Source organism: Hippoglossus hippoglossus, chromosome 17 (assembly GCF_009819705.1).
Source record: "Hippoglossus hippoglossus isolate fHipHip1 chromosome 17, fHipHip1.pri, whole genome shotgun sequence".
In the NCBI taxonomy this organism is placed as follows: Eukaryota; Metazoa; Chordata; class Actinopteri; order Pleuronectiformes; family Pleuronectidae; genus Hippoglossus; species Hippoglossus hippoglossus.
This window is the reverse complement of record NC_047167.1, coordinates 12,620,872-12,637,949: the sequence shown is the minus strand read 5'-3', so window position 1 is coordinate 12,637,949 and position 17,078 is coordinate 12,620,872. Positions and strand designations below refer to the sequence as shown.

General features: G+C 42.6%; 1 protein-coding gene across 2 annotated transcripts in view; it reads left to right on the top strand.

Moving 5' to 3' along the window:
- LOC117777942 (ephrin type-B receptor 1) overlaps positions 1 to 5,300 on the top strand; it is a 158,239-nt gene extending 152,939 nt beyond the window's left edge. For both annotated transcript variants that reach the window (XM_034613054.1, XM_034613055.1), the window contains exons 15-17: positions 40 to 195; positions 998 to 2,479; positions 4,813 to 5,300. In XM_034613054.1, coding sequence (XP_034468945.1) covers positions 40 to 195; positions 998 to 1,106 — 265 coding nt within the window. In that variant the 3' untranslated portion in view covers positions 1,107 to 2,479; positions 4,813 to 5,300. The remainder of the gene's footprint in view (positions 1 to 39; positions 196 to 997; positions 2,480 to 4,812) is intronic.
- Positions 5,301 to 17,078: the final 11,778 nt, after the last annotated feature.

The following is a 17,078-nucleotide window of genomic DNA, read 5'->3' as shown; positions in this document are numbered from 1 at the left end:
CTCACTCTCCCTCTGACTCTCTCTCTCCCTCCCCTGCAGGCCTTCTCAGCCACTGTTGGACAGATCCATACCTGACTTCAACACCTTTAGCACAGTCGAGGACTGGCTCACCGCCATAAAGATGAGCCAGTACAGAGACAACTTCCTCAACTCAGGCTTTACCTCCCTGCAGCTGGTGGCTCAAATGACCTCAGAGTGAGTTCACCCGCTCGTGTGCAAATGAAGATTTTCCAAACCCATATGGCACTTGATGGGCACACTCATATAAAATGACTTTACATCAAGTGCATTTATTTTTGGCATGAATGTGACCAGCGACTCAGTCTCTGAATGATAGCATCAAAGTAGAGCCTGTATGGGTAATGCATTAAAATATGACTCATCATTATGGAAAATAACAGAGTCGTGTCGGTGCCAATATTTCCAACTGTGCTATGAACAGTTTTCCAAAAATATGGCTCTGGATGTAAAGGCTTTAAATGCATGTTTTAAAAGGCATATTTATTCACTGCTGCTTATGTGGAGTATTCTAAAAGGTTGGGTCACGAAAGCTCTTCTCAAAGTACTCGTAGCGCCAATCGACACAAATAGTGCTCTCCATTTATTTGAATTAACAATGTTGCTTGGAGTGGAAATGTGTGCAAAAATGTAAAACCATTCTAACATATTTTATTAAAAAAGTATGCTTGGGGCTTGGTGGCATTTATGCAGTCTCTTTGCAATGCAAAGCAACATGCATTACTAAGTCCTCTCTCAAGTGAGAGAATAAATTTTGTCAATTTGTGTTTTCATTCATTCAAGATATCCATCTAGAAATTGTGCTTTTATATAAAGTACAGTGATGTTAGGAGTGTAAACATTCCTGGAATGTTTGATAGTGAAATCATCTCATACTCAAGTGATCCATCTTCAATATGATTGAAATCCCTTTATTTCTCCCTTCAAAATCTATTCCTGCTTTTCAATTTTCTGTCTCTGTGCTTCTTTCTCTCTACAGGGATCTGCTGAGAATAGGAGTGACCCTGGCCGGCCACCAGAAGAAGATCCTCAGTAATATCCAGTCCATGAGGGTGCAGATGAGCCAGGCGCCCATCACCATGGCATGACTACAGGGGGCGCCGTGCCACGGGACGGGCAGCATTCGCAGGACCAACAACAATGGCAGCCCTCGAATGACCCCCGATCCATCGGAACGCGCCAGAGTTGAGACTATTGTCTTAATCTAATTCACTACCATGACAACAGGAGACCAGGGTCTACACAACCATATGGTTAACAGCTATCACACTTCATGCAATCCACACCAGGAGTTCAGGGTCCAGACTTGATACTGTTTCTCTACTTGTCCACGGACGGGAAGGTAGACGTCACTTGCTGTGGTTATGAACAGCCATTCATGTCATTGTGAACCAAAATAACACAACAACAATCAAGACATCAACACAGGGACTCACTCACAATTTCAGACTGTACGATGAACTGAGTGCTGTTGTACTTCTATATTATCTGGACTAGAAGATGTTCAAATTGTAAACAGAAGCGTGAGACACTTTGAAACAACGTGTGACCTGTGATTTTATTTCCATACTGTCGTCAATGTGTGCAATGAAGATGCCTTGACCTGGCCAGAAATAAGAAAAAGCAATTACCAGTAGGAATAATAGGAGGGAGGAGAATACAGGGATGTACAGAGGAGCACCATCGTCAACTTTCATATCATCTTTTGCTTGTTAGAAAGACTTGAAAAATCGAAAAACTGAAATGGTAAAAATTCAGAGCTTAGTTATATTTCGGTCTTCGAACATCTGTTTGTTTGTTTGTTTGTTTTTATCACTATAGCAAGATGCCGTCCACTTGTATTTTAACTTTAACACTACCTGTGGAGACCTGGGTGGAAGGCCTTGCCAAAGGACTTCTTAGCCAGCCCCACCCAGATTCAGAGATTATAAATATGTTTATCTCTTGCTAAATATGATTATATCTTTCATAATTAACCTTCATATTGAAGGTGATATGTATGAATATGTATGTACAGAACTCTCTGCTTGCATTTTTGGCAAAGACATGTTTGTTGATTAGATTGTTATGATTAGACACATGCAATGTGTAGATTCCCACGGTGCCCTGGTTCCCCTCCGGACGACTGTATAGTGGACACTGGCTTGTGCGTCTCCCTGTTCCAGGGGGACGAGGACAATCCTGACTGAATCTTAACTGAACGGAATCATGGGTGAATAATTGGTATTGTAGATCTATATGAAAATTGCTGTAGGCGTTTAAATAATTGACAAAATATCCATTTATTGGAGATCATGTTAAATGTGGGTGTACACATGCTGTTTCTTGCTGGTGAGCACTTACTTGTACAGATATGGTTTATGTTTTCTTTTCCTTTTGATCTGTTGTTGTTTGTGTCGGGAGTGTTCAGCACCATCCAGAGGGGAAGGAAACTCCAAGCACTGGCTGGCTCAAATTTACGGTAAGTGCCTGCTGATCACACAGGAAAAAAAACACTACACATAACATAAAGAAAACTCCTGTTAGTGGTGGATTTTATTTTAAGAAAATCCAGTTTTTCTTCCTCACGGGTGCTGCAAATATCTTGGCCAAAGCAAGATCTTGTGCTAGTTTGAAATGCGTGGGTGAGCAGCTAATCAAGGCAGGAGAAACTGGAGAAAATCTGCATCACTTCTCTACACAATGAACATGAACATCTGGGCTGAGGTGTGTGACCAGATGTGTGATGCCATCCCGGTGAACATGCAGACATAAACAGCCCACATGTTCACTCTGCTCACAGTCCAGCCTCCAATAGACTGCTGCTGCTAAACTGCTGAGTAAATCTATGCTAGCTCTATACCCTGCTGCCGTATTGGGGGGCAGGTTGAGCGTAAACTGCCGCGGTGTCTCAGACAATTTCATGCATGTATGAATCCTGCAGAAATTGGTGTTGGGAAGTATATCCTTTGGTAAGGATTGCATTGCGAGTAGGAAAGAATAACATTGTGAAGGATGGGTGTCACGTTGGTGCGATGGTTAGCACTATTGCCTCACACCAAGAACATTCCCAGTTAGCATGTTCTCCCTGTGTCTGCGTGGGTTTTCTTTGGTTGCTCCCTCCCACAGCCCAAAGACTTGAATAGGGGATAGCTTGATCGGATATGCTAAATCGACCATAGGTGTTAGTGTGAATGGTTGTTGGTCTCAGTATGTTGGCCCTGCTATATGCTGGCAATCTGTCCGTGGTGCACCCCACCTCTCGCCAAATGTCAGCTGGGACTGGCTCCATCTCCCCCTGGGAGCCTCAAAGACCAAGCGGCATTCACAATGAATGGATTTGAAGTTTTGCTATATGATTTTTTGTTTTCCCTCTTGCTGGTCACTTGCTTCAGTCTGAGGCGTTGAGAAAGCAAAGAGGCATTGTTGTTATATCTAATAAATCAAGTGATGTCAAGTGTTCATTAAATAATGTTACATTTGAGAGCAAACTGACCTAAATGTTCCCGTGGCAATATTCCTCTGACATACAGCCACGGTTGTATGTCAGAGGAAGTCTCCTAGGAAGTCTCTTAGCTCACAGACAATTATCATGAGCTATTGTTGCATCAATTCTTTGCTGTAGCTGTGACCCTGCTGTAGTCCCTTTTGGCCCTTTTCGAACAGACATGAGTGACGACAGTTCCAGCCACCTTGCATCCAAATTTAGAAATTGATGGCAGGCCCATTAGCAGATTATTAAGTATACTCACCACCCTCAAGTCATCCTCCTCCTCCTCTGTCTGTCCCGCCCTGCCCTCTCTCCCGGCTACTCCAGCTGGCTGGCAGATCCCCAGCTCATTTATCCTGGGTGTAACCAAGCTGTCCTGGGCCAGAGCCGGCCTCGGTTTGGGCCAGAGTCGGCCTGAGAAATGGCTGGCTCCATGCTCCGGTGGGCCCAGGCGGGGGTCAAACATCTGCTGGGACCCCCGTCTGACAGGCATCTGATCATCCATGGGGAGGGAGACTGATGACACACACACACACACACACACACACACACACACACACACACACACACACACACACAGAGAGGAAACCTTGATTATGTTATTCTCGTGTCTGGTTTCCAGTTAGTTCATTGATGTCAATCAGCCATTTCCCCTTTCGCAATGTGGTTTTTAAGGCTTCATCTCTTTCATTATATAAAGTTAAATTATTTAGTTTGCTAATTGAAAATACTGTAATCAAGCAACTGGATTGTCTCGTGGGTAAAATCAATTGGCTTTTTCTTTTCAATTATCCAAGTTATTGATTAACTGAGTATTCCTAAATATAATCTCATGCTCCTCGAGATTGGCATAAATCCTTTTCATCGAAGCCCGTGATTCAATTTGAATGCATTAGTCCCCCATTCAACTCAGTCCTGTGTATTTGCTTTTCAACCCAAGAGCCTGTGAATGAGATGATAGAACGCATTCATTACGCAACAGTGTAATTCAGTTTTTCCCCATTTGCTCTGTTTGTCTATCTAAATATCTGACTGTAATGACACTCCAGCGTGATGAATGGAGGGGCGGTTCGCCATCCCGCTCCGAAAAGCTGTCTCGTATGGAGGCCATTCATCACACACTGATACAAAGCATAAGAACAAAGCTTGTTAAATGTTTCATGGAGCTGTAACTGTCTGAGAAGTGACCAACGAACCTTTTAGTAGCCGATTTCACGCCTGTCATTTATAGGTCGGACAGGCGGAAGCTGTGTTCACCTGAAAATGATCTGACATGACGTCCTGAAAAACTAAACTTGCATTCTGTCTTTTTTCTTCTGTTTCAGACTGTGGGAGACTTACACACATATTAAACAGCACAGACACAACACTTCATATTCACACACACACACATACACACTCACACACAAAACACACACTGGGCACCCAGAAGAATTGCTGTTGCCAGCTGACACAGAGGAAGACCAGGACCAGTCACAACCTCCCTATGGTACAAAATGGTGGAGCTGAATATGACTGCACACTTCATAATTTGTTTATTTGTATATGTCTGTGAGAGAGAGTGAGATTGTGTGTGTGTGTGTGCGTGTGTGTGTAGCAGGCGCATTAGTGTGTACAGACATAAATGTGTGCACAGGTACATTGTTTAAATGTGTGAACATCTGCTTTATTTTTCGTTTTTCGTTTTTGTATAGCTACCACTTGTAAATTGTGACATGTGTCAAGAGTTTGTAAGCTGTAACTTTCTGAGAACTATTGTACTAAAATGCACTCAATAAAGGCCTTGGAAAACAAGTTAAGTCACTTCATGGTGTGTTTGACTCCATGGGTGATCATTCTGTTTTCATTAATGATGAGTCACGAGAAGCAGAGAGGAAGGGTTATTATCCAGTAACACTGCTGTCAGCGCTGTGCACGAATGTGACACCCAATGCTTGGTTTCATAGTGTTTCATAGGAAATAAACTGCATTCTGTCACTGCCGGTCTGGCTGCCTGGCGGCACGTGTTAAAGCCCATCAGCCACTAATAAATGAGCCGTCACTCGGATTACACGCAAATGCAAAAAATGACTCTCCAGGAAAAGTGACAATATTTTGACAAACTAGAGGAAATTATCCTTCCATCAACACTCTTATCTGGGTCTCCAACACACTTTTACACACACAAACACACACATACAGTGCAAATACACGAGCCTCGTAAATTATGTTTGCCAGGGACTTTCAGAGCACTTCAAACACTGAGAAGTGTGTTGCACAGTAATGATATGGTTAATGAGGTGAGTCATAAGATATGGGGATGTATCCAACACACAGCGTTCCTCCATAACTGTTTATTAGTTCTAATTGATTGATAACATGCAGCTCGTGTTAGCAGAGAGACTGCACTCTGTAGGGACACGATTCACCAAAAAGTAAATTTTCTGTCTTTTCATGTGTTGGGGAGGCCAAATAAAAGTGTTTCAGGTCACTTCGACCTTTAATGAGGGTGTAAGAAATGATGTCACACATGAAGTTGTCAGAGCGTCTGCTGCTCTCATAGAAATCTTTTGACATCGCGTCGATGAATATGTGGCTAACGTTGGATTAAAAGTAAATTAACACCAGGGTGAAAAGCAGCAATTCACTGCCCTCGCTGGTCGAAAGCTTCTGGTTCAGAAGAAGAAGTCTCATTAATTTGATTAATTATCCCAAAGATAATTTCAAGTGACTCAACAGTAGAAGCTCTTCTATTGGTGTGAAACTGCCTCGGTTTGAAGCATCAGTACAAAAGATTGGGAACTGCTTCTCAAAATATTTGTTGTTTTCTTATTTTCAGCTTTTGCTATCAAAGGGGTCACAGTACAGGGGTGTGCACAAGAAGAAATGTGCAAGGATAGAACTTAATTACAACTCCCAATGTGCATTTCAGCGAGAAGGACCCAAACGTGACTCTGGCTAGAGACTGCAAAGAATACGGATTTCACAACCTGCAGCTTAACTAAACCAGTTCACTATTAATGCCATAGTAACTTGTAGATAAATGAATTGAATATGGCGGCATTTTTGGTTCAAAACTGCAACAACAAAGGTTTGTGCCTCTGACTGACTCCCTCTCAACAGCAATGGCAGCCAAGGCTCATAGGCATCTCAGCATTTAGAACGGTTCAAGCCAAAAGGACATTTTACAGAAACTGAGTTGAAATAATTAAAACTTGGTGCCATAACACAAACATATGCATTTTTCATGTAATGAAATTCCAATGTTTCTACTGTATCTATTTATGTCAACACTGAGGATAACATTTTAAGATGAGAAAAAATGTTGGGAAGAAGTTGGCAAGAAATACAAGACAAGAACATTTTTGACAGATTTTTAACAAATCTCCAAAAGATTGAAGTTGAACAGTCAAATTATTAACTTAACTGTACATCTGTTTACAGCATCGTTCAACTTTTCCATATGTATTGACGCACTGCAGACAGTTTCTGGATAAATCTGGATATCTCGATCTGGATTCTGTTTACAAGCTCTCTGATTGGCTGTCTCTTGCCCTGACGTTGTTGCCATGCAACCAGATCTTAGTAATTACTTGAGATTATTATTGTCACCTTTGAAAATGTTGAGCAAATCGATGTATTTTTTTTAAATGGTTGGGTCTATATCGGGAAATGCTTAAGACAAACAATAACACGTTTCACAGGAGATGCCTTATTGCTCAGGAGACACTTCAAGGTCATGTGGATGGTTTAATTGAGGCGTTGTGCTAATAGTTAAACAGACGTAATGACCATTGAGATGGCGATGCTCTTTATAGTATCCTTTCCCTGCACCTCTATCTTAATTGGGCCTGTTTGTCACTTTAATCAGAGCTATTAGAGGGATGTTGCCCTCCTGACAATGAGTTCTACATTACACTGGCAGTGAAAGCTGATTTGTGAGTGAGAGAAACTGCATGTGACAGACAAAATGAGACTGACAGAAAGCCAAAGACGTGAAGACACGGACGAGTGCAGAGAGCATTTTCTTGAAAGTACGCTTCATGTGTAACAGGGTGTTTATCGCTGACGGAGGAGTCCGCTCATTTTATTTCACATTAAAGTCACAGGAAGTTTGAAAAGTGACTTCTCAGCAGCAAATCTTCACCTTAATCAATATTCCCTGAGCAATCACCTGTGAGGAAGGGATTGGTGCACAGCAGGGAACTCCTGCAGAGCGCGGGGGAAAGTGTTGGAGAAAAAGCAATACATCTAGTGCTGAAGATCAGAGTGTGCGAGTGGAAAACTTGGAGGGAATACTGAGTGAAAGACAGTGGAGGAAAAATAATGAACTTGCAACCATGGTACACAGACGATGGCACAGACATAGAGCGAATCCTGGCAGGGGGAGATAGGAGTGATAAAAACCCGAGAGGGTGTTTCTCAAATCTTTGTCCGCGCTCTCTGTGTGTGTCCTCACCGTACCTGTGTGCATGTGCGAGCGTTTTTTTAATATTTATTTTGCAAAACACTGAGAAAATAAAATGACTAGAGTCTTGTCAATCTCCAGTGATTCCTCCTCTGAGATTGTCTAAGGCCTAGATCTAATCTCAGCTCTTGCTGGCTGCAGGGCCTCAGTAAGCTGTCTGCATACTCGCAGTGATCTTAGAGGCCTAGGAAAAGCCCACAGCATAAACTGCTCCAGGAGACCCGAGTCTGAATATGGTTCACAAGATCTGTATAGATGGAGGTGTTCTTTTCTTTTGTGCATAATTTTTATACATCTATAAATGTGGCATAAAGATCGGTCACAAATTAGAGGGAAAATGCTCCATTGCATAGAATATTTCAAGCAACACTATGCAGTTTTTATACCTTTAGGTTAAAAATCATTTTATAACAGGGAGAACGGCATGTCTATCATTGCCACAGCGCCCCCTGGATACATGCAACTGCACAATGTAACTCTGGTGTACTGTTCTGAAACACTGTGTCCTGCTTTTGGATACGTACGTCACACACCAACAACCAGAAATGGAGCCAGTGTGGACATCATGGCAGAGCCACTGAAGAAACAGAAGGGGAGAAATAAGGAGGGAAAGACAAAGTTGCCCAGAGAAAAACCAAACAAGAGTGAATATTGGAGCATATTTCACTTGTTGGCAAAAGCTAAAAGAGGCCTAAGGATGCAGATGCTGACCAAGCGCTGTTATTATTGGCCATAACTTTAGCTTGTTTGCTATGTCTTGTGCTGTTCTGGTTGCTCGACGTTGGGCTGTGTAAGTGTGTTTTCAACTATGTATAATCAGAAGCCTGGTAAACCCAATTTGAAAGAGGTTTAGCCCAAAGCTTCTATGTGATTTGATACACAAAGTCCACCACTTGCTTGCTGTGATAGCGTCATATTTGTCAGAAATCAAATCACCTTGTCAGTCAACATGTTTTTTTCGAGGTTGCTGGTTTCTTCTTCGTCAGCTTGTCAACAAATGTACGTGTGTACATCTGTGTGCACGGGAAGGCTAAGACCACAACGACAAGGAATTATGCATCCCAGCTGTAGGGGCAACTCAACTAAAGCCAAGAGTGAATCTTGCATTTTGTCACTTTACTATGCCGGATGGAATAGGAGACAAGCCTTTCAAAAAGATGTTGGCTCACTTGTTCCTTTTGATAATGGTGACAGGGTCCTGAGGCCTGTCAAGAATCCCTTATAGAGGTTAAATTGGGTTGATATCATGTGAATCAGAAGGAGGAGGTGTCTTCTTTCAGTATAGATGGACATGCATTAGATCGTTCTAAGTAAAATAAATTACCCTGTGTTGAAACAGAATGACAGAATATAAATTGAGGAATATGCCAAACAAACACCGTGGGCTGCCAAACTGTGAAGGATCTGAGCCTTACCTCTGCTAACCCATGAAGAAGGCTGTCTGAGGCCAAATTCAAGGTACTATTTATACCGGGATACGAGCAGATAGAAATAAGGAGTGAGGCTGAATCTCCTGGAGGGTAGAGACCTGAATCAAAGACGTCTAATCTTTGAAGCTTGGTCTTGTGTGTGTACAGCCCAGCTTCTTAGGGCGGCAGATAATGAAAAAAGAATAACAGTAAATGAGTAAAATACCGTACTCTGTGTCTGCCTCCTTAAACACTCTACTCATGTGGCCACGTGTGCTCTCGCTGTGCAGCTTCGTTTTCTTGCTTCGAAGGCTAAATTCGGCCTTTGTGCAACAACACAGCTAATCCCGCTCAGTTCATTCCACCATAATGACGGAGAATTTGCATTTCACTTGTTCGGTAATTAAGTTATTGATGGACCTCACTGAATTTGCTAAATGTGGAAATGCTGCTCTGCTTAATCAAGATGTCAGCTGCGAGATTCAAAGTGTACCTCTCTTACTAGTAGCAGACATTTCTCCTTTTGTGTATAGGAAGAGAAATCCAGCACCTGGGTCAAATGAGATTTAATGTCTCGGAGGAGTTCATCAAATTTAATTATGATACATATAATTACCAAAAGCAATCTTCTGTGTGGTAGGAATAATCATTACAGAGAGACTTTGGCACCTGCAGGGGTAAAGCGTAATTTAGAGACAGTCTAGAGTGACAGGAAACAGAGAGTGGGGGAGAAAGAGACAGAAACGGGTGATTGCTGTATAAACTCCACTGGGCAAACAACAGCAGTCGACCAGCGACGGTCTCTAGTTTAGTATCCAAAAGATTTCCAAGAGAACATCTGACAAGTGCTTGATTTTGTTTGATTATGAGAATAAGGCCATCTTTCATCATAGTTGTGCTTGGGAGAACATAAACAAAGTTCTTGCCAGATGTTTGTAAATGAGCCACATTTATCACAACGGTATGTGAAGAAAGACAATCTGTAGTCGTGCAGCAGGTACGGACTGAACAATGGGAGCTGGAGGTAGAGGTGAGTTATGATGGCTCGAGGATCACAGTCGTAATTGGTTCTTTCACGGGGTGCGAGGGGGCTAGGAGTTATGCGGAGAGACATTACCGCCCTTTTACTCGCTCACACACACACACACACACACACACAAATACAAACATACACAAAAAACGCTCGGTCTCACAAGCTCCCCGCCCATCCCAGAAACCCCCCGCAGAGCCTAATCCCACACAGAGCCCCTTTCAGCTCCGCCCGCCTTCGATTGCTGCAAAAAAATCAATGAAATATTTTCCCACCAAAATGAAGAGGAACAATGGACGAGATCCGCACATCAAGGTCTTCCTAATTAGAGAGTTCACACAAAAGGGCTCCTTTGCTTCGTGGCTTGCAGAACAGAGGGAGACAGACTAGAAGGGGAGACGGAATGGATAGTGAGTGATGAAGGTCATACACTTCCCACTCATTGCTCCCTTCTCTCCAATATCAACTTTATAACTCGTAACCTTGGCTGCCAAAGTACACGTGAACCGCTGACATCCCTCTGTGTTTCAAGCCATATAGCTGTGCACACAGCGTGCCATGCCAGAAGCTACAAGCTTTCCCTTTCCTCGTCTCCTTCCCTGATGTGTAAAGAGACGTGTCACCGTGTTTTATCACATCTGACGCTCAAAATGGAAAAGAAAACCCTGCTACATTGTTGTATTATTAAAGGACCCTCTAATGTCTTTGCTCTGGGTAAGTGCAGCCGGTAAACCGTGTCTTCCTTGCTCGGGAAATTCCGCAATGCCCTTTACTTGACTGCCCTCGCAGGGTGACACAAGAGGGAAGATGATAACAGACAATGCTGACTTCTATCTAATGAGGGTGTTGGGCTAAATATATGTAAATTTCCCTCCAAGGTCCCCTTCAGCCTTTTGTTTCAAGGAAGACCGATAGAAGTTACCTCCACCCCTCCTACACAATGCAGATACAGTACAGACGATTCATTTGAACCACGCTCAGGTTGTCTTAAAATACAGGACATCACTTTTTCTCTACTCTTACAATGACTTGTCAGAGTATGAGCACTGCACAGAATTATGTAGAGCAGTGAAATATTGGCTAATGGCAGCTATTACTGCTCTTAACCAACATCTTAATGGATGCTCATAGCACTTAGAGCTACAGTAAGTTCTATAGATGCACTTCACTCTGTATTATGGTATTTATACGTGGTGAAGGGGGGATACGCTACACAGTCATACTTTATGTGACACTGTTAAATGGCTTTTGCAGAGCTCCAAAGGGAATATACAACACATTCAGCTTTATGACTCACTGTTGTGGGCATACTGACTAAGGGACGTATAAAATATATACTTTCAGTCCCTTCTTCTGATTGGCTAAAAAAAAAAAACACCCAATAAAGAAAGAACTGCATCAGTTTAACAGAAATGTCCTTACCAGAGGCATTGGGGCTACAGCCGAGGTTCTCAGGTGGAAATGTCAAAGAAAAGAGCTCCCGTCAGACAGTGTGGTTTTATTGACAACACAACAAAAACTTGGGTTTTCAGATGACCTATGTTGTGGACACTAACAGTGGTATACATTCGGCTGTTATACATTTTACGCAGGTCATTCTCCATCACTTTCTCCTAATTTCATGTAATTCCTCAACTTTCAACCATAAATTAAAAGTATTATAATGCAGAAGATAATAACAGTGAAAAAAATGTATCATAACAATATCCCCTGACAGTTGAATAATGGCTCCAACAGGCGGATACCTCATTCGACATAACTGCGTTAACCGCCAACAGAAAAGAAAGAGGTGGTTGCAAAACATGTCATTTCAGCCACTTCCCTTAACAAATGCCACTCGAATCTGCTACTTGCTATGATTATTGTGAAGAAGTTGTATGGAAAATAATTCATATCTCACAAAAGCACAAACCAGAGATGCTGTCTTTGACCTCGTAGGGTCAATACAGTACTAAATGCATTGCCATGTTCACGGAAGCAATTAAACGTGTCAAATTTTTTTTGAGTACTTCCATGTGTGTTTCGGTCGCTCCTGCGTGGGTGTGTTTGTGTGGCCAGATGGCGTCTCCTCTGATGGGAGCGTGGTTGTGTGGGTGAGCTGTAACTCAAGAGGCTGGAGGACAGAGTAAGTGGTTCTCAGGGGAGAGTCGATCGGTTGTTAAAGACAGTGGAGAGGGACACAACAGCCTCAGCGCACGCTAACAGCCAAAGCAGACACACAGTCTTGGTTCATGTAATTGCTATAGACAGGCAGCCATCTGAATGTCCTCTCTCGGTTGCTCCCTCTGACACGCTCACAGAGGCCTTTCACCTTCCTATAGACTTATGCCAAAGAAACAGGATGGATTACAGTGACGGAAAAGTAGAAATGGATGGGTGGTAGAAATTGAAGCGGAAAATTGATCTATTGCCATAATGCTGGTGCTCTTGTCCAGTATTTTACCCACTAATTCTCACGTAAAAACCATACCCTCTTAGTAGAGATGTTCCAGTGACAGCATCGGAAATCATCCTCCGATTACTGCCGAAAATGCCTTGTGGGGCATTGGCAAATAAGGGAGCTTTACTAACCTGATACCACGTCTTTAATGCAGTTTTTAGTCATTTAGTTTCACTCGGATAAAACTGTATTTATTTTTCCATGAAATCACTTTTTCACCGCTCCAAAACAGCAGTTGCGCTATACTGCCAGTGCCAAGTACTGTTTTAAGAGAGTGATTTTTCCCGTAGTGAAGCGTAAGCTAGAGCTAAATCTCACTCTGGAACGTCCAACAAGTAATATCGAGTCATGTACCGTATGCAAGACTTCAGTTTCGAGGTGTGGTTTGTGTATTCTTCATATATTTATCTATGTTATTTTTCAGTTATGACTTTCAAAGTAGATAGTAAAAGAAGCTTATACTCTATGCATTTGTTTTTCAAAGAGTTTAACCTGAGCCAGGCCCTACAAAAATGAGTGCTATCATCACTTCCATGCAGGGTTAGCAGTATAAAGCTGTTGAAATATGGTATACAAGTTGTTACAATTAATCAAACTGCATGAAAATTGTAATATGTTGTTTCAAATGAACGTCGTATTCCCATCTTTATCCATTATTCTACATTTTTATTCTCGTCCTTGTGTGCATTCACAGGTTCCGTCATCAAGAGTGAAGGCTTTAATTGGTCCCAAACCAGATCCTCGTGGTACAAGTGTTTGTCACAAGGCAAAGATCAAAAAGGCTGGAGGAACAAGCGCAGGCAGCGAGAAGGGGGATGGTGCCTTCCAAACTTCAATACAATTCAGAAATTGTGTCTATACCTAGAACAAGTTCCCTCCTCTTCCCAACACACAGCCCGTCCTCTTGATACCACCCGATTCCCCCTACACCCACATGTGAGGCATTATCTAAAGTGATGAAAGGAGAGGAGGAATTCCAAATGATAACCCAGTCCCTCCGGACGTCTCCATCCGATTCCCAACTCTGCCTTCCTTTCTACTGTCCTCTCCACTTACCGTCTCCAGCACTACCACCAACACTACCCTCATAAGGCTGGGAATTGCAGCTGCTGTCAGCTGCAGAGGGCCTCCAGGCTGATCTCTCCCTCTCTGGAATGCACTGTGCCATAATGAGCACCGCTCCCAGCAACACGTCCTTCCGCCATCTTGTTACCAAGAGTCCCGCTCTGTTCTCCTGTGGCGCTGCGCAGGTGAACAGCACATGCAAGTTGATATATGGCATGAGCAAATTCTAATTCATCATGTGCAAGTCTTTGAAAATATCTTTTCTTTTTTTTAAATAAGGGGAATGAAAATGATTTTGCACTCATCAAAGGCAGTGAATAAATCTTGCATTAAAGAAAAATGAATCGTTTTTCAGGAGAGAAAATCTGTTCTTATTAATTCTTTGGTTCGCAGGCGCAGGCACGACATCTGCAGAGTTTTCACTAACTGACAGGAGTCCTGTGGGAGGCGAGGTCTGTATATCAAAGGTTGCATGCAGCTGTGCTTGGCCTGTGTGTTTATGTTGACTCATGACCTCTGAACTGAAGTCATTACTTCCACCTGTCAGTCAGCAGAGGCCTGGTCACAGGAGGGGGATCTGTGACAGCTGAAGGGTGAATGAGACATGCCTTGCACCCCAAATCCTACACCCTGTACTCCCCTGCGGTCACAATAATCATAACTCAAGGGCTGACCTCTGGCATGTCACTTATTACACCAGGGAGATGTGGGCTTCTATAAAGGGCACAATAAGGGATAGTATATCCTGCAGGAAACACTGCGGAGGTGGTTGTGGTTGCTATCATTATGAATACCTCTATTAGTCTGAACATTGGTATTTCAAGCTACATCCAGGGTTCTCAAACGAAAATGATCTCTGTCCACAGAAGCAACTTGGCTCTGTATCAGCTCTATTCCCAGTCCATACTAACGCACCTGAAAACGCATATCATGTGACCGCTAAGGCACACAGCAGATGCATGTGCTGGTGTTAACGCGAAGGCATGTGTGTACTGGTGTACACAGGTATTGCTCACATCATATCTGCGTCTCCTACGCATGTCAGCAGCTGTTTCATTGTAAAAAGCCGAATTTAACTGCGCAACAGCTGTTAGCAAAGACAGAATTATCAGCAACACTTAAAATAAATAATCTGAGTTGCGTTCTACACTGGTAGCCGAGGCAAATGCCAGTTGTTTTATTCAGGAAGGGGGTCATATGATAGGAGCCTGGATCAGTGAAGGCCACATTGTGATGAAAAAGAACCAATCAGCAAGCAGTCGTGATGTCTGTCATTATTTTCAAACATTCTTGTTTCTGCCCGTTCAGACTAAAACACTACCCTGGAGTTTTAAAACAAGGCAGGCAGTGTTTCTTAACTTCTCTGTTTTAGGGGCTCTGAAATTCCGGAGTAGTGTGGTTAACAGGGGAACCCGTAGCAGAGTTGATGCTTTGCATTGGAGGTGGAGAAATTTGTAGATTCTTAGATACATTGCGATGAGGTCGTGGACGACTCCGCATTGCTGCAGAGACAGAACATAATCAATTCATGTTCTCCTCCACATTCATTTATTAAGCAATGCCACACCGCTGTATAATTATAACCACCGCTGCGTCAGGATCAGGACAGAACCGCATTAAAGTTCTGGTCTTCTTTTCCTGTGTCAGATGGGTTTTTTAATTTCATGGTTGCAGAAGAATTGACGTCCTGTTTACCGAAGAACATAAATATGAATTCAGCAGGTTTTTATAAAGATCAGCTTTAAGTATGAATGATTAAAAAAGAGCAGAGGAGCAGAATCTCTTGCTGACCAGCAGAGTAATGGCGATGCTATAAGGGGGCCAGACAGGGCCACTATCATACAGTAAAGGCTAAAGATGCATCACACAAGTCTAATGTGGGGAGCACTGACCACAGTTATAGACTGATTGTTGTAGTCGGATTTCTGAATTGAAAACCTTGTTTTGTAAATGACAGCACATTTCTAATATCATTAAAAGTCTCACATACATTTTTAAAGCACAAATCATGAGGCTAGTGAAGATGTAGAGCTCTAGCAGTCACACAGTGAAAAAAATCAAGTAGAGAAATAAAATTCTTTGATGCATCGATAATCGTTTTATCATCGAATCGCAGCCTTCTGAATCAGAATCGATTCGTGAGGTGCCTAGAGAATCCCACCCCTAGTTTTCAAACTAAAACGTAGAAGTGTAGATGTCACCTTCGACTGAATCTTTACTCCCCTGTTTGAATTTGCTTTCTATATTGACAAGGGTACTGTTTCCAATGCCGACATGTAGAATGGGTAGCCAGGATTAGGTTAGAGTTTGGTCTAGACTACAGGCTAGGAACCCAAGAGGTTTACTATTACATTAAAAGGGCACCGAAACACACGCAGCACAATCCCAGACTCATAAATTATAAGAGGCTGCATTGTTCGGCAGAGGAGAGACCTGCCCTCAGATACAGTCAGAATGGGACACTTTAATCTCTTGCATTTGCCGAGCTCTATATTACCAGGACAATTTGCTGAACATGACACAGTGGGTGTCGACTGACTTGACAGTTTTCTCAGACTTGGACTCAACCTTATCTTTGTTTTGTTCTGCAACATTGCAAACCATTAGCGGTACTTATTTTCTACCTTCTATGTTTGTGTAGCTGTGAATGGAGCTGCATTGCTTTTCTGTCACACCATTAGCATATTTGCTCGTTCCAATCTTAACCCATCACATGGCCCAATCTGTTGTCTTCGGGAAAAAATGATATTTGTTCAAATGAGCCCCTGAAGCAGCCACATAGTGTTGATAATAATGATAGAAATCTAGTTTCCCTTTTGATGCATGGACGCCTTTTAGGTTTAATAGCCATATGCTGGAGCTGTTGTTGTGGCTGCTGCTGTTATTGTTGTTGATTGTTTTTAATCTTGCAGAGTGTTGGACATCAAACAGACAATCCGAGGTACGCCTGACTGGGCAATCTTGAAAACAGACAAATACGAATATTCACCAAAATAAAAGAAGTAAAAGGGCTTTAAAATGTATGTACATGGACAACTTTGTTTTAGTTTTGTGCACACGTGTTCCTCTCTGTGTATGTAGAAAAGTCGGTCCTATTTGTGAGTCTATGCAGCAGAATCTTTCATCAGGAACAGATAAGCCAGCAATCTGCAACCCAAGGACGCTGCTCTCTGAGTCAGACCAATTACTTCACGTGGCAG